A 17,794-nucleotide genomic window follows, 5' to 3' on the forward strand; every position below is an offset into this window, starting at 1 on the left:
TCCCAGGCTCCGAGCAGAGCCTTCCGGAGCCGCGCTCACGATTTACGAGCTCAGGGCTGCCTTGTCACACACTGTCACCAAGTGTCTGGCACTCGGCCACTCTCTGCCTCCCTCTTCTCCTGACTGCTGTGTTAACAGACCGCTGATGATGCTCTAAGGGTTGGAAATGTGAAGCTGAGAGTGGAAAAGAAGCTGGAAAAGTGGCTCCAAATGATGCCTTTTCCTGGTGTTAAAATCAAGAGTCACACACGGTTAGAAGGGGAAAAGGGATTTTACCTTGGTGTTTATTTTAAGGATCCTTAGGTGTACACGTCCAGGTCATGTGCATAGAGATGCACCCTGCTGAGTCTGTCTATGTCTCTCTGTCTCTCTCCCTCCCCAACACTGGGTATCACATTAGAGGTGTTACTAATTAGCATATCTATCAAAGATTCCCCAATGAGAGGCTCAGGTGAGCCCCCCTCCCCAAGGAACCTTCCCCTGGATGGTTCTATCTTGGTTTACAGAATGTGTTCTGGAGAGGACCTTGGGCTCTGGGGCACACTGATCCCTGGCTACGAAGCTTCTAAAATGTTTCATCTCTCAGCTTAACAAACAAGTCCAAGAATGTAGGCAAAAAGCACTGAGAATACAGAAGCTGTAAAAAGATATAACAGGGGTATAAAAGAAAAGGCAAAAAATCTTCATGGCATCAAAATAAGGCAGCTTTCCTCATCGCCCAGAGTTAATTTTCACCCCCTTGAGCAAGTGCTGGGAGTTTCCAGCTACCCCCTAGCAGAGCACACGCTGCAGCCTGTAAAGGTTTTGCTTTTTTTAATTGCCAGAGCAGCTCTTTGCCGAGTTGAGCAGCAGCAGAGTCCTGCTGCCGCTGTCCAAGGTCCGTGCGCTCGGCGGGAGGAGCAGGAAAACGCCCGGCGCGTGTTGGCTGCCCGGATCCCAGCCTGGAAATAGTCTGGGATGCGGCTGCCTTGGAGCGGCAGGCTCAGGGTTTGGATTCAGCACTTTGATGCTGGAACACAGCAGCGTGAGCACAGAAATCCTGGGAGCTTCTCTGGGTGTGGTGCTGTGAACATCTCCTGACTCGGACAGGGACCATCTCCAGGATGGCTTTTCCTGCCCACCCGGGTGATGTTTTGGTCCGGCAGTCAGAGGATGTGGAGCTCACCTGTGGTTGTGTCATCCTCCCTCAGGCTGGATGTCAGGCCCTGGTGGGAGTCTAGGCTGCTTTCAGAGCTCCTGTCCCACCTTGCTGGGACACCAAGCCATGAAGAAGAGAATCCCAGAAGGGTGTGGGTGGGAAGGGACCTTAAAGCTCACCCAGTTCCACACTTGTTTGCAAAGGACATTCAGGTCTTCCCAGATTAAGGTGTTTGTATTATATCATCTTTCAACTCCTGCTTTCTTCTGAAACTGTGTGTTCTACCTGGAAAATTTTGTCATTAAAAAGGGGAATTGCCAGGGCAGAGCAGTCTGCTTCCTTCCCTGCGTGCCAATGCTGAGGAAAGGCTGGAAAAGTTCCTTGGAAGTGCTCAAGGCCAGGTTGGACAGGGCTTGGAGCAATGTGGGATAGTGGAAGGTGTCCCTGCCCATGGCAGGGGGTGGAAGTGGGGGATATTTAAGGTCCTTCCAACAGAAATCATCCTGTGATTCTATGAAATATCCACTTTTTGCCTTAATATGACAATTTTAAAGCAGTGACCTGGCCACTCATCTGGTGGTGTTGGGGTTTTGCTTAAGCTCCATCTCAGAGTAATGCACAAGATAGAGAAAAGGAATAGTCAGGCTACTAAAGATCTTGCAGAGTAAACATGAAACATTTCCAGATTAAAATGGCAACTAAAAAAAAACCCCAAACCAACCCATTTTTTTACCTAAAGACACAGGTGGAAAGTGTCTTGTGGCTGCCTTTCAGTTTTATTGACGTGAGACTCAAAATAGCAGGAGCTTTTTCACGTGGCAGGTAGGAGATCTGTAAATCATCTTGCCAAAAAAAAAAAATATGGATGATAAATCAAGTGGGAAATTAGACAAATCATCCCAATCCTAAAATACTGAAGTTGGAAGGGCAGCCTGGAGGCTTCTGAACCTGTGTCATGCTCAGAGCAAAGCCAGATTCAGAAGCAGGTCAGGTTCCTGAAGCTGAGGTTTGAGGTTGGCCAAAGAAAGAGATTCCCCCACTCCCCCCAAAATTCCCCTCAGTTGCCACCATCAGCCTGAGCACCAGGTCCTGCTCATCCAGGGCTCTGACGTGGGGTTATCCAATCCCAGATAAAAGATTGGGCATTCCCTGTGGAAAACCAGGGGATCATGGTGAGCCTCACACAGAAACCGTGGAGAAACAAGGAACTTCCTGAACTAAAGAAGGTTGGATGCCTTGAACATAGCAAAGGGTGGGAAGGCACTTGATCCAGGCCATCCTTACCCTAATATTTTTCCTGAAGTACCTCCCACTGTTGGAAAAGGAAGCAGATTTCTATTTCAAAAGGAAGAACGCGGCAAAGGGCTGCAAGATCATAAATGGCCTGGAGAGGGTGAACAGGGGGGATCCCTCATTCTCCTTCCGAAGGCAGGGATCAGCCAGAGCCTAAAGAGCTCAGCAGGTGGTTTAAAAGAGGGAAGGGAGGCACTTCTTCTCCTAAAATGTAATTAAATTGTGGAACTTGTTACCTCAGGATGGCAGAGTGGGAAAAACTTAAATAGAGGGGAAGGAGAGCATCGATTGGAGGTTGTGAAATATCCCAAGACCACTTCTGGCTCAACAAGTGGCTGAACCGTTAATTGGTGGGTCAGGGAAGGATTCCACAACATTTTTGTTGATCTGTCTCTGTAAGAATCCAGCACTGGTCTGTGCTCCAGGCTGGATCATCTCCCAGTCTGACGTGGCTGACATTCTTTGGTCATCAAGAGATGGAGGAGGTGGCAGGAGTCCCATGGAGATGAGGAACAGGGTGGGTTTGCTGAGCTGTCCCTGCAAATCTCCAGCTCTGCCTGGCAGTCAAACCTGTCCGTGAAGTGCTGAGCTCAGAGTGGTGAAAAGCAGGATTTTTGGGGAGAAACACAGGATTTTACTGCTTAGGCTTTCCATCTCCAATTGATCTTGCCTGGCTTTGCTCAGAGTCATTATCAAAACCCTACAAACCCCCGGGGGGGGTTTCTCTAAACTGCCTTTGCTCCCCAGATCTCCCTGCCTGCGTTCCTGTATTTCCCCTGCACAGGGAGTGGAATAAAAAGCTGGCTTGAGACCTTCTCATTTAATGCCTGAATTAGTTCAATTTTCTCTGCCCGAGGCTCCTCGTTCTTTTCCACTGTCTTGCTGTTGCCCTGCTGGGAACCTCTCATTGTCCACAAAAGTTTCTCTCATCCTCTTAAATTGATGATTTTCTCCCCGAGCTCAGATTTTTACCTAAACTTGGACTCTTTCAGAGCTAATTTCTCTTCATAGTTTGCTTAGGCGCACGTGTGTCTGTGCTAAAATCAGTTTCAAAATGGCTCAGATTTATTTTTAAGCCAGGGTTGTTTTTTTTTTGCAGATGCCGAACGTATTGATTCCTGCCTGATTAATAAATAAATAAATAAATAAATAAATAAAACCCACAGAGTATTTTCAGCATGATTTAGCAGCTCATCTACAAGGATCTTGACTGGCTTGGTTGGTGCTCACTCGTGTGTGGAAAAGGCCCTGGTGTCTTTGGATGCCCCTTATTTTATTTAACCCAAACACAATTTAATCCTGGGGAGTTAAAAAGCCAGAGTTTAGGCTGATGTCTCCAAGCTTGAGTCAAGCACTGCCCGGGAAAGCAGCCTAGCTCATTATTTTTTGGGGCAAAATATTTTGTTTTAGTGGAGCTGTCATCTTTAAATATTTTGGGATGCAGACTTCCGGAATTGTTTCTGGGAAGAAAGCTTTTCTTTTAAATTTTTTCCCTTATATTTTCCTTTTAAGCAGTAGAAGCATTTATCAGGTAAGCCTTGAGTGCCACGAAACATTCCATTCCGAGTCAAGGCAATGGGGTTTTTTTAAAGACAAATAAACTGTTTTTCTTGATCCCTTGTTTAGAAGAAGTCTGGGGTTTGGATCATCCAGAATCCTCTTCTTTCCCTTACTCTGTTAATTCTGGAAGAACCATCAAATCAGAAAAAACAGTGTTTGTATGATTTCATTTAAAAAGCTCAAACACTGTTTCGTAGCTCTTCTGCAAAATACTTTTAAGCAGTGCTAGAAATGCCATCCGAATAGGGATATTAAGAGGAATTAAACAAAATAATGCTTTTTAAAGGCAGATTAAAAACCCCAAACACAGAAAATAAGTAAAGCAATGACCTCAGGCACAGCAATAAATAATACACTGCAGCAGCACAACCAGATTCTGTTGTGTGCTGGATGTGAAACGCGCTGTCTTGGGGCTCTCCACCCTGCCAAGACAGCCTGAATTAGCAGCTGGTCAGTTTTAATGCAGACAGCTCTGTCAGAAGGGCAGGCAAGGAGCTGGAGGAGCCCAGGGAGGCAATTGGACCCTGCAGGAGCTTCATGTCCCCGTGGCAGGACAGAAGCACTGACAGCTGCTGCTGAGATGTTGTGGCAGAGGAGATGCTGGCCTGGAGTGTTTTCTGGGAGGAAAGGGGTTGGTTTTGTGAAGCAGGTCCTGAGATGGGCAGTCAGTCCGTGCCCTACAGCTGTGGTGTGTGGGACTGCAGTTAAATCCTTTAGGATCACTCCTGATTAGGTTCTCCTTCAAATCTCTGCTCTGTCTTAAAACATCTCCCTCTGGAGACAGCAGCTACATTTCCCCTGCTTCTCTGTGCAATTCTGACTCCATCTATGAGGACACGAGCTCGGGGAACATCGGGGCACATTGCTGTGTCCAACCTCTCAGTCCCTCAGGATGTTCCCAGTGGGCTCGAGTGGCTTTCCCTGCTGTGACCCACCAGTCCAAACTGGGAATCTCGTTGGGCATCTTTAGAAAAAGCAGGTCTAAAATGAGACAGGATAGAAATGGCTGCTGAGAAGAGGCAAAATGAGAACACAAAACACACCACAGGACAAATACTGGTTGCTAAGTCAAACCATGCCAGAAGTGAGCCAGGATATCCAACACCCAGCTCGAATATGGATGAAGGCATCCCACTTCGTGATGGTGCCAGAGGTGGGACTACACCACTCGTGCCAGATAAAGCAAATCTGGAGTGAAGAGGGCTACAAACAACTTTCCCTGAGCCTCTGAGCAGTGTGCCTTTGAAAAACCCAGAGATGTTCAGCAAGAACTGGAGCAGACATCAACTACCCTGGAAGTGTCCAAGGCCAGGTTGGACAGGGCTTGGAGCAACCTGGGATGGTGGAAGGTGTCCCTGCCCATGGTTTTTAAGGTTCCTTCCAACCCAAACCATGCTGGGATTTTACGATTCTCTGATCAAACAGGCAAAGGTTCGTGGGGCTGCAAGTTTGACACAAAAATGCTGATCATGAGGAAAGACAGCTGCAGGAAAACGAGTCCCACCACCACAAAAATGTGAAGAGACGCTTCGAAGCCAGAGAGACCAAAGATTCTGCACCAAAATAAGGAAACCAAACCTTTCTTTCTTTCTTTTTTTTTTTTTTTTAGAAAAAGATAACATCACTCCGTATTTTTTCAAGCTTGCTGGACATCATACTGAACCACTGTAAAGCTGTCAGAGAAATTATATGCTTTTTTTCTGTTGTCAACCAAAGCGTGCTTTTATGGAGTCAATTAGCCACAAATGATGAGCACACGTCACTTGTCTGGGAATGAATTACAGTACAACCCAATAAACACAACCGGCTTCGCGCTCTGCTCATCGTTGCCCCGATGAGGAGGAGGCGTCAAACTTCCCTATCCAACCATAAAGGAAACTCCGTGTTCGTTTGTGTTTCATCCTGCAAATCCATCTCCTCCAAGTGCTGCAGTGCTACAGTGTAGGGGGGAAGTGGGGTCATTGGTATTTCTGCTCTGACGTGCAAACCTGGACGTGAGCCCGGGGTGTGAAATGCAATTACATCGGGGCAAAAGGTTCGGATAAGCTGGGATGGCACGGGGGCCTGGATGTACAATGGAGCTGCTGTCAGATTCCACAGAGAAGTGCAGCCAAGGTCATCTTTACACAGGATTTTGTGTGCCCTCCACAGTCCTTAGAGCCCTTTTTGAAGGTGGAGAGCCACAGTCTTATCAAGTTCTTAGGGTTTATTTTTGTTTGGTTGGTTGGCTGGGAAGGTTTCTTTTCCTTTTTTTTTTTTTTTTTAAGATTTTAATAACAGATGGGTAAACTGAGGCACAGAAAGGTGGTGTGACTTGCCCACAGTCGTTGGTAGACTTTGAACCCCCCAGGTCTTGCTCCCATCTGGGACAGAGCGAGAAGGAAGGGCTGTTCCCAAAGCTCCCTCCGCTTGTTCCCAGGGTGAGGAAAACCGTGTCTCCTCACGGGGCGAGGGGAAGGGCCGTCACTCTCAGTGGCGATGTCTGGTGGGGCGGGAACGGTTCCTGCCAGCTCCTGGGAGGCCAGGGAAGCGAGGAACCCGGCATGGAGAGGCAGGAGCCGGCGGGTCAGGCACTACAGGATGCACTCGTGCCTCTCCGTGGCTTTCAGGGCCTCGTGCATGCTGGCGGCTGAGAGCCTCCTGTTGATGTTCCTGTACCTGCAGCGCAGCAGGTTCCAGAAAGTAGTCCTCAAATCCCGGTTGAAGAAGGCATAGATGAGGGGGTTGATGAGGGAGTTGGTGTAACCCAGCCAGAGCAGAGTCCTCTCCAGCCGCAGCGGGATGCAGCTGCAGCGGATGCCGCAGATGAACGGCCGCGCCGTGGACATCAGGAAGAAGGGCAGCCAGCAAAACGTGAAGGCCCCCACGATGATGCCGAGGGTCCTGGCTGCTTTTTGCTCCCGCTTGAAGATGGAAATGTTCTTGCGGTCTTGCCGGAGCAGCTTGGAGAGCGTGGCGCATTCCTCCACGGCTTTGGTGCGCCGGGAGCTGTGGTGGGCACGGCTGGAGGCCTCGAGGCAGTAGACGCCCTCCTCCTCGTAGTGCTTGGGGAAGTTCATGAAGCGGTGCTTCTCGGCACTGACCTTGGCCGCCTTGTAGATGCGGCTGTACATCACCAGCATGACGGCCATGGGGATGTAGAAGGCCACCCCCGTGGAGTACACGGTGTAGCCGAAGTCCTGGCTGATGAGGCACACCCGCTCCACCGTCACGTTCTGGGCCCAGCCGAACAGCGGAGGGAGGGTGATGGAGGCTGACAGCAGCCACACGATGAAGACCATCTTGGCCATCAGCTTCCCGTTCTGCCGCACCGGGTAGGTCAGCGGCCGCGTGATGCCCAGGTACCTGCGGGAAGGAGGAGTTGTCAGGGGTTAGGAGTGGGTGATGTTGGGGGTGGTTGTCGCTCCTCATCAGCTTTTGATCCTCACGGGAAAATTTTGGCCCTCAGAGGGGATGAGAAATGAATTCACCAAATGAAGATCTCCCCGGGGATGTGCTCACTTGGCTGAACACCCCAATTTAACTGTCTCCCAACCGCTTTCTTGCAACCACCCCATGCATGGAATCACAGAATGGTTTGGGTTGGAAGGGGCCTTAAAGCCCCTCTCATTCCACGGGCAGGGACACCTTCCACTATCCCAGGTTGCTGCAAGCCCCATCCAGCCTGGCCTTGGACACTTCCAGGGTTGGGGAGTCCATGACACGAGGTGTCATCGAACTGCTGAGTTCTGAACCCTGCATGGTCTCCTGGGGAATAAAAATGCTTTTAAAAGCTTCATTTTCAGGAATAAAAAATGCTTCAAGAAGCTGGTATTTCCACCAGAACTATTCTGTACAGAAAACATGCAACAGCTTCCAGCCATGGCACGTAACTCACTCCAGAGTGTTGCCCTTCCCAAGGAAACACCCAGGAGTGGGGTGGGTGATGCACAGAGGGATGTGCCACGGGATTGACTCCAGATGAAAGGAGTAACTCCTAGCAGTGTTTAATGGGAAGTAGGAAGCCCAACACCCTTCTCTTATTTGTTGGTGAAGAAATACAGCCTGCAGCCAAGATGGCCCTGGGAGAGCAAGAAGTAATCTTGCTTTTGGGAAGACTTAAAGATGTGTCTGGATGAGCCCTGCAAGCAAAGCTGGAGATTGGATGAAGCTGTTTGGGGGCACTTTTTGGGCCCCTCATGACAAGAAAGACATTGAGGGGCTGAAGGGAAGGGAATGGAGCTGGGGAAGGGGCTGGGGCACCAGGAGTGGCTGAGGGAGCTGGGAAAGGGGCTCAGCCTGGAGAAAAGGAGGCTCAGGGGGGACCTTGTGGCTCTGCACAACTCCCTGAAAGTTGTTGACCTCTGGAAACTAAAATAGGAATGACCCCAGCAGCTGGAGCCATCTGCTCGCTTGCACAGCCTGTAGCTGCCAAAGTGATGGAGTCCAGCCCTCCATCAAGAGGAAAATGAGTGGAGTTCGGAGTAAGAGATCCCCAAAACACCTGGCGACCCCCAGATTCCCCAATCCTGACACGTGGGGTTAGGAGTTACCTTCTTTTGCCTGAAAGGAGCTGGAGGCTGCACCAACGATCAGCTCCTGGTTGTGCCATGGGGTGTAAAACGTGAACCATCCTCAGTCTTTTATTGGGAGGGTTTGTGTGATTAAGAAATTGTGTCAACTGTTGGTAAATTGGAATTGTAGAGCAATAAATCAGGGGGGAGCTGGCCGCTGTCAGCCTGTGCTTCTCCCAGAAAACATCTGCCCACTCCTCAGCTCCAATCAATCCAGCAAAAACCTCAAGCCACTCCATATGGATTTCTGGTACATTACAGCCTTTTGGATTCCAAGCTCTCGCTGCCAGGAATTTTTAGGCAGGAACACCTCACCTCTTAATTGTTCTTGGATAAATGGTGTCACACCAGAGGGGCAGTGAGAGCAGCAGCTCTGTGAGTATTTTCTGCTGAAAGCTGAACAAAAAAGAGAAAATATCTGTGGAGAATTTTACCTCTGCTGCATCATTTTTTTTCTGGCAGTCAGCCTCATTGTAAGTGTTAGGAGATTTTCTCTTCCCTGATTATTTCCCTTTTCCAGATCCTCCCCCAAGATTAGAAGATGGAAATAAAATATAAAAAAAAATCTAATTTCTCCTCCCCTCCTGACTGCTAAATCAATTGAGAGACTAAAGTCTTCTCCCCTGCCTCCCTGATAAAATGATTTTGAATTCATTCCCTGAGTTATTCTTTCCTGGTTTTCCTCTGTATTTTTTTCGAGCTGGCCTTAGTCACAAAACCCAACCAAAACTCTCTGGGACCATTTATGTCCAGAGAATCCCAGGATGGTTTGGGTTGGATGGGACCTTAAAGATCCTCCCATTCCAACCCCCTGCCATGGGCAGGGACACCTTCCACTATCCCAGGCTGCTCCAAACCCCGTCCAACCTGGCCTTGGACACTTCCAGGGATGGAGCATCCACGGCCTCTCTGGGCAACCCATTCCTTCCTGATAGTCCTTGATGCAACTAGACTGGGAGAAAACCCTGCTCTGCTGCTGCAATTCCCAAATTAACACCCCAAAATCACCCCTCTGTAGAACCAAGCCAAGAACTTTGCCAATACATCCGTGCTGTGTGGTGTGCTATCCTCTCTTATGCCGTTACCGGGTTTCTTTGGAAGCCAATCCGCCCAGGATTTGCTGAAACTTCAAGGAATTTATGTGCTAGCCAAGGAAAACGAGGTTTAACAAGCAGGCAAAGCAGGCAAAGCTGACACATTTCATCTGCGGGTGCCTCGTGAAGCCGCTGCTGGAGGAAACGGGGCCGTTTTGAGGTCTTTGTAATAATTTTGATGCGAGCAGGAAGCCCTCAAAATAGGGCAGCGTTTGCAGGAGGCGAGGTAGCACTGACAGGCGGTGGAATTTGAGTGGAATTCTCTCCCTTTGAATTTTTTTTTTTACTTTTTCTCTGTGTGTGTCATGCTGCTGATCAAGTTTAGGGGTAACCGGGTAACAAAAGGCAATTCCCAGAGCAGCGATTTACGGGCACTTGGTGTGGGTTTGTAGGGACCCCGCTGTGCTGAGCTGATGGTGCAGCCACTCATCCCAGGTGCAATAAATTCCTGCCACATCCCTGATCCTGCAGATCCCAGCCCTTGGTTGTGGGGTGGGAGATCTGCCCCAGGCAGGGCTGCACCTGCAATCCCATGGGTGAGACAATTCAGAGCGTTTATTCTACACTCAACGGGAAGCATGGAATGGGTTGGGTTGGGAGGGACTTTAAATCCCATCCAGTTCCACCCCTGGGGCTGGGACACCTTCCACTATCCCAGGTTGCTCCAATCCCATCAGACCTGGCCGTGGGCACTTCCAGGGATCCAGGGGCAGCCACAGCCCTGCCAGGGCCTCACCACCCTCACAGGGAAGAATTCCTTCCCAGTATCCCATCTAACCCTGCCCTTGTCCTGTCTTTACATTTCCTGAGGAAAGGTCCCTCTGTGGCTTCCCTGTAGGCCCCCTTCAATTGTTGGATCACTACCTCAGGGATTCCATAATAAAAACAACCCAAACCTCTCTGAGGTGTCCCTTTCTCCACCCTGCAGCTGGTGAACTGGGAAAAGATGGATCTCCACTCACACAGGAGGACAAATGAGCCCACAATTAGGGTTTCCTTGACCCCACAGTTCTACCACAATTCCATGCCTCCTCTGCAGCCCAGTTAAGCTCCTTCCCTGATTTCCAAGCTGATGCTTTTCCTTCCCCATCCCACTGAAGGAGAGGGGGATGCAAAAGGCAGCTGGAGGCTGCCACACCTGCCCATGGCCCTCAGTCAGAGCTGGTGGAGCATCCCAGGGCTCCATCCCAGATACAGAGCAGGGATCCACCTGCCTGGGAAACATTTGGATGAAGAACATGGGAAAGGCGATCCAGCAAAACGCTGTGCAGGTTTCATCCCCCTGACTTTTGGGAAGCGTCCTTTTACTGAGGATGACCCCAGTTTGGAGCATGTAATCTGATTTTGGGTGGAAAATACTTGCCAGGGAGATGGGAGAGCCCCAGCAGGGCTGCCTGGGTAATGGATGGAGAGTTTTTTCTCTGCTAGGAAAGCCAGAAATGATGTGTGGGCTTTGGGGAGCTCCTTTTGTCAGCTCCTTGGCATTTTTAGGGAGAGATTCATCAAAGCTGAGCAGAAAAAGGAGGGGATTTTTTTGTTGTTGTTGTTGGTTTGTTTTTGGTTTGTGACATTAAAAAATCTGCAACATTGGCAGGCTTTTACATCAGGAAAATATAAGAGGATGATGGATGTTTCCAGCATTTTTCTTTTCTGATTTCAAAGGAAATCAATCAAATCTCGCTTCAGACAAGATTAGTTCTACCAGCTTCAATCGAGAGGCTTTTAGGAAGCGCTCTGCATTAATAATCAATAACAACAGCCTACATTTTAATAGTCCTCATCATCCTGGGCAAACCAAGTCGCTTTTCCATCTAAGCTAAGCAAAAATATGAGGACACTTCAGCCATCAATAAAAACAGAGCCTCCTCCTTGGCAGGAGCAGGCCTGACAGTGCTGACCAAGTTGGATTCAGGACAGAAGTAGAGGAAATACTTCCGAGAAGCACCAGGGCTTTTCCTCTTCTTCCTTGCAGGGCAGGAGGAAGAGCTGGTCCCCACCACTGGGGGAGGTTTGGGTTGATGCCTCACTGAGATAAGGATTTAATCTCTTTTGGAGCTGGTTTTTCAGGGACTCTGCGAGCTCAGCTCTCCCTGTGCTTTCGCTTTGTGGTTGTGTCAGCACAGAAATTGAGAATCGTGCTTTTGGAGATGTTCCCGTCAAGAGTTCAACCAAAAATCCTGCTCGTGCCAGGCTCAGGGGGGAAGTGGAGATCCAGGCATGATCCTGGATCCTCAATCTGCCTCCATGCACTGCCTGAGGGTGCTGGGTGGATGTGGAGCAGTGATGCTGCACGGGATGCTTGAGACACTGCCCCGGGACGACTCACACGACTCCCAGCCCATTCCTGGGGATCCTTGAGGGGAAAAGCAGCAGGACAGTGCCCCAGTCACCTCTTCCTCTAATGTGCACCAGAGGACATCTCAATAATTCCCTTTCTCTCCTCAAGCCCCAGCACAGACTGACCCCACAAGGCCCCTGCACTGTCAGGTTGTCCTTCCTCCCACCCAGAGCTGGGTGGGCACAGCTGGGGGGGGACTGTCCAGTCCCTTCCCTCTGCTCAATCCTGGCTGTTTTCTCCTTTCCCAGCTGGAAATACATTCCAGGAAACTGCCCTGCAACCACTCAACTTCCCCACCAGGCCTTTGGTGAGGGGAGGATGAAGTTCTGGGGGCAAACTGATCATGGTGCAGTTCCTGTGCCAGCACGAGGGACAAGCCCATGCCAGAAAATTCAGACTCTGTGGCAGTCCCTTGGGACACAGCTTTTCCCTCCCTCCTACCTTCCCAGGAAAGACAAACTCAGGATCTGCCTGCACTGTGTCCTTGGATATGGATCTGCTCCCCGGAGGGACATGATGGATGAGTGGAATCAATGGCAAGGATTTCTGGGGAAAGGTCTGTCCTATTTTTCTGTGTGTTTGGAAAAGCCTTGCTCCAAGGGGTGGGATGAGATGGGATGGGGTTGGTTGGTTGGGAAAGGAGGGGAAGGAAATGGGAAGAGAAAGGGAAGAGGAAGGAAAGGCGAAGGGAAGAAGGAGGAAAGGAAAAGGAAAGGAAAAAGAAAGGGAAAGGAATTGCATGTATTGGGGTCTTGGGGACTTGGGATGGGGTGGGAGGGGTTGTTGACATTCTTGGCTAAGAAAAAATGAAAGGGGAAAGGGGGAAGGGGGAAGGCGAAAAGGGAAAGAGGGAAAGAGGGACAGAGGGAAAGAGGGAAAGAGGGAAAGAGGGAAAGAGGGAAAGAGGGGAAAGGAAAAGGCAAGGCAAGGCAAAGCAAGGAAGAGGGAAAATAAAGGAAAAAAGAAAAGGAGAAGGAGGAGGAGGAGGAGGAGGAGAAGGAGGAGGAGAAGGAGGAGAAGGAGAAGGAGAAGGAGAAGGAGAAGGAGAAGGAGAAGGAGAAGGAGAAGGAGAAGGAGAAGGAGAAGGAGAAGGAGAAGGAGAAGGAGAAGGAGAAGGAGAAGGAGAAGGAGAAGGAGAAGGAGAAGGAGAAGGAAATTTTAAAGCAGAGCCAGTCTGGTCAGTGTGTAGCCACTTCCCTGCTCCTCACCCACCGGGAAGAAGCACTGACACATTTCATTCCTTCATTTCATCCCTTCCCTCTCACAGAGTCAGCCTCCTGCCAGCTCTGAGCACACCTGCTCTTTTTTTCCAACAGGAAAATTATATAAATAAAGCAAGTTCAGCAGAAGAGCTGGACTCTCTCTAACAGCAGCTCTGAGCTGCCCGGGGCTGTGGATCTGCAGCTCCCAGGGGAGCAGTGGCTGGTGGGGAAGAAGGCTTCGGAGCAGGACTCGCTGCTGGCGTGCCCTGGGGGGGATGTCAAGCAGCAGCAGGGTTTTCTCTGTCCCTTCTGCTTCTCTGTCACCTGCTGTCACACCTGCGGAGGTGAGCGGGGAGGTGGCACAGCTGAAAGGGCACATGTCACATGTGGGATGTGTCCTTTCCCTGAGCTGCTGCTCCCGAAGCAGCCCAGCCCAGCAGTGCCAGCTCAGCCCAAAGCGACCCCCCGAGAAGCCAGCACACGTCAGCCCCGGCCACCGGCTCGTCAGCGCGATGGCCCCGATGACGCAGCTGCTAAAATTAGAGCCACCAAGGTGCTGACTTGTCCAAGCCTGGCCACTTTGCCAGGCAGGCTTAGCCTTTCCCTCCCAACCCCAGGTGTGGGAGGTGAAGCCAGCAAAATGCGCTCACGGGGCTAAACCGGTGGAATTGGGATCTTGGGATGGGGTGTGGGGAGCTGCTGACATCCTTAGCCAAGGCACGAGTCCAGGCAGCAGCAGAGAATCCCGCAGGACTGGCTCCAGAAGCCCTGGAACCTGGATTTCCAAAGTGCAGCTGGGTTTTTTTTTTTGCTTTCTTGGACATGGCCCAGGCACCTTCCACGGAGGAGGCCAGGTGCTGTTCCTCAAGAACAATGTGAAGCAGCTGCCAAAAGGGGGAAGACTGAGGAAGTAACTTAGGGAAGTTACTTGAGAAAGCACCCTGAGCCCAGCTCTTCCAAAGGCACTGAATTCCCACAGAAAACCCTCATCCCCTGGGAAAAAACACATGCAGAAGCACTGATCCAACCAGGAACACGATTCCAGCGGCTGCCAACCTCCCGACACACCCTGGTACCAGAGCCCACCCGGGCGCAGGGCAGCAGCCCAGCCCTGCCTCACCTGTCCACGCTGATGATGCACAAGGTCATGATGGAGGCGGTGCAGCACATCACGTCCATGGCGATGAACACGTTGCAAAACACCTTCCCAAAGAGCCACTCGCCCCCCACCAGGTCCGTGATGGTGACAAAGGGCATAACAGCGAAGGCCACCGACAGGTCGGCGGCGGCCAGGGACACCACCAGGTAGTTGGAGGGCTGCCGGAGCTTCTTGACGATGCACACGGAGATGATGACCAGCCCGTTGCCGGCGATGGTCATGAGGATGATGATGGAGAGCACGGCCCCGATGACGACCTTCTCGGTGTCCCCATAGAGCAGGATCTCCTCGCCGCAGTCCGTGGCGTTGGTGAGGTTGGAGGGCGGCAGCTCGGGCTCGGCTGGGGCGGGGGGTTCCTCAGTCATGAATGGATTCGGGAGCGGTTCCCGAGCCGGCCGCTGCTGCTCCGCGCTCTCCACCAAGAGAAGGTGCTGCTCCAGAAACCTCCTGGGGCTGGCCCTCAGCAGCATGCTCCGAGCTCGGCACGAGCGCTCCCCCAGCAGTGACACCTCCAGCGACAAACCAGAGCATCTTGTCACAAACAGGGCGAAGAAAATCAAATATCCTCTCATCCTCTCCCCCACCGTCACCACCCCCCTCCACCCCTCTCAGCTCTTGCCTCCCCGAAGCTGCGGCTGGATCTCACGTGCTCGGCAGGAAGCCGCTTCCCAAGTCTCCTTAAGGACACGCATTTTGCCGGGGGATGCTTGGAGGAAGCCGCTCTCCACTTGGGAAGGAGCAGGGACCGCCTGCAGCATCTCCCTGATCATCCATGTGCTTTTCCAGGAGAGAGAACGGGTTGTGGACTGTGTTTTCCTGCCGAGCTGTGCCTGCTGGGTTTGCGCTTCTCCTCTGCATCCATACATTTAATCCCATGCGGAGCCTCCGCTGTGGATACGGGAGCGGATGCGACAACACGAGCCACAGCACAGTGCGGGCACAGCCCCCGCCGGCTGCGTCCCCTGCCCGTGGCACGCACAAACTTCAAAGCCGGGACTGCAAACCCTGCTCCTGGCATGCAGTGGCCACGCACGGGCTGTCAGTAGCCACGGGATGGCAGCGGGAGCGCATCCATCGCATGCAGCACCCCCAGGGTACCACGCACAGCCCAGGCATCCCAGCTCGTTCCCGGAGCCTGAGCATTCCCACCACGCACAGCAGAGAGGCTCGGAGAGCCGCGGCCGCGCTCCCACCCCCGGGATTCCACCCCTGCAAGTCTTTCCCGGCCATCCGCACGGAAACTTCAGGGCAGGGCTCACCCCTGGATGCTCCGAGCATCATGCACAACCTGCATCCTCTTTTTTTTTTTGTTGTTGTTGTTGTTGTTTTGTTTCAAACCCCATTTTCCCCTTGAAGTTTTGTTTCAATCCAAGGCGGATTGCAGCCCCCTCCTCCCCTTTACAGCATCCCCCGGCTGGGGCCATGGGGGTCCCGGAGTTACCTGTGCCGAGGGGGTGAGACATCCTCCAGGCGAGCCCCTGCGAGCTCCGGGCAGGCGAGGAAGCAAAGAGCCACCCCCGGAGCATCCTTCTCCCCTCCCCGCCTCGCCGGTCCCTCCTACCGCCCTCCCCTCTCCTCTGCCGGGCAGGGACCCAGATGGTCCCCGGCTCCCTCGGAGCCCCAGGGAGGAGCAAAGAGCGGGGCGGGGGGGTCCAGGCTGGATCCTGCAGCGATGGGAGGGAGCGGGGAGCGTGTGAGGATCTGGAGGGAAGGGCTGGAATTTGAGGAGATGCCTTGGAGCGCTGAGAGGGAGGAGAAGCAGTCTGGAACCCAGGGCAGGCTCAGGGCAGGGCACAGGGAAAGGCGCCCTTCCCCGTGGTTATTTTTAAAGATTATTTTACAGGAGAGGGTTTCTCTCCTCGTTCCGTGCATTTTTTCCAACCTTCCTGCTTGTAGCGGGTCCCGTATTCCTTCAGCTCCGCGCCGAGGACCAGTAAACAGCCAGGGAGAGGCAGATCCCTGAAGATGAGCCTTCCCTAATCCTAGGAAAACCGAAATAGAGACTATAAAAAGAACTGGAAAGAGCATGGAGAGATCCACATCCAATTCCCTCTCCACCAAATGTTCCACGGGGACTTTGGAGCTGGGATCACTGATACTTCAGCCCCGGGCATCAGACGGCAGTCACAGTTTGCTGCTCCTGGGGTGGAAGATGCGGAGCAGAGCCATCTCCTACACTGGTTGTTCCCAAGGGCGCTTCCCTCGGGAATTCAGCCCCTCCGCTGCCTTCCCGGGGGGATGGACAGTGCGGGGCCCATCCCGCATCCCTCGGGAAGGGGGAGTTCAGAGGGGAGAGGTGCGGGGGTGTGACTGTGGAGCTGTTTGCCGGCTCGGGAAGCGATGCCCGACGCCCTGCCCCGTGCTCAGCGCCTCGGGAGAGAGGTGGGAATCTCATCCCAGCACTGTGCGAACACCCAGGTGACAGCACCCTGGGAGTCCGGGAAAAACACTTTTAAATCTCAGCCATGCCAAGCTCTGCATTACCTCCGGTCAGAGCCGGCACCGACCCCCGGGGGTTTTTCGGGCAGATATTCCCGGGGAAAAAAAAGGGAGTATCTACAAGGAAAGCGCGGGTGGGCTAAACCAGAGCTGTTAAAGCTGTGCTTAACGCTGGGGTTCCTCCTTTGCTGCTCGAGCATCGCAGCGTGTGTGGGAGGCTGGTGAAAATAGCTTCCTCTCCAGGCCAGGACGTGCTGGAGGAGCTCCGGGAATTTTTTTCCTTGTTTTTTCCATGACAGGTGGGGTTTTTTCCCGGCCCCTCCAGAGCAGGGACGAGCCAGGGTGGGATGGGGCTGATGCACAAACCCTGCACGGCCTGGGGAGTGGGAGCTGCCTCGGGGGCCAGGCTGGACTCGCCGAGATTTGCCAAATAAACCCGGAATTTCCAAGGAGAAAAGGGGGATCTGCAGAACTCCCTGCTGCGGGAACCGCCGGATTCTGCAGTCTCCAAAGCCAGACAAATTCAGCCGAGGAGAAAAACACCCCCTAAGGACCGGCTCAGGCAGTCTGTGGCCAGATGCCTGGAGAATTCCAGGGAACCAATCTGTGCCCGAGGCACAGATCTGCTCCCACCCCTGGGAGAGGGGGTAGAGGAAGGATACGGGGTGGGGGACAGGCTGGAGGGGTTTTTCCAGGCTGGAGGAGTTTTTCCAGCTTCCCTGGAGGCTGCCTTGGGGAGAACAACACGGCAAGGAGCTCCTGTGCATGAAGGAGAGAGAGGGATGGATTTTTTCCTCTCAAGGCAAGGGAAGCAGCCGGTTCATGCACAGAGGTCGAGTTCATGTCCTGGCAGAGAGGAACGAAGGTGAAAAGGTGATTTTAGAGGTGAGGAACTTCCTGGGCCCTTTGCTGTGGCCTCCTGGGACTTTTGGCAGAGCCTCAAAATCCAGCAAGAGCTCCAGGGAGCAGAATTTCCCCCCCACCTCTGTCTCATCCCAGCCCTGTTTCTGCAGGACAC

The 17,794-nt window shown here is 52.3% G+C and overlaps 1 protein-coding gene across 1 annotated transcript; it reads right to left on the minus strand.

Annotated features, from left to right (window-relative positions):
• Positions 1-6,564: 6,564 nt before the first annotated feature.
• LOC138109197 (5-hydroxytryptamine receptor 7-like) lies at positions 6,565-14,807 on the minus strand. Its single transcript, XM_069012270.1, has 2 exons — positions 14,299-14,807; positions 6,565-7,336 (listed from the first exon to the last, which is right to left on the minus strand). The coding sequence occupies exons 1-2, from the start codon at positions 14,805-14,807 to the stop codon at positions 6,565-6,567; spliced, it is 1,281 nt and encodes a 426-aa protein (XP_068868371.1).
• Between the last annotated feature and the right edge of the window lie 2,987 nt (positions 14,808-17,794).

This window comes from Aphelocoma coerulescens, chromosome 4, assembly GCF_041296385.1.
Source record: "Aphelocoma coerulescens isolate FSJ_1873_10779 chromosome 4, UR_Acoe_1.0, whole genome shotgun sequence".
NCBI lineage: Eukaryota > Metazoa > Chordata > Aves > Passeriformes > Corvidae > Aphelocoma > Aphelocoma coerulescens.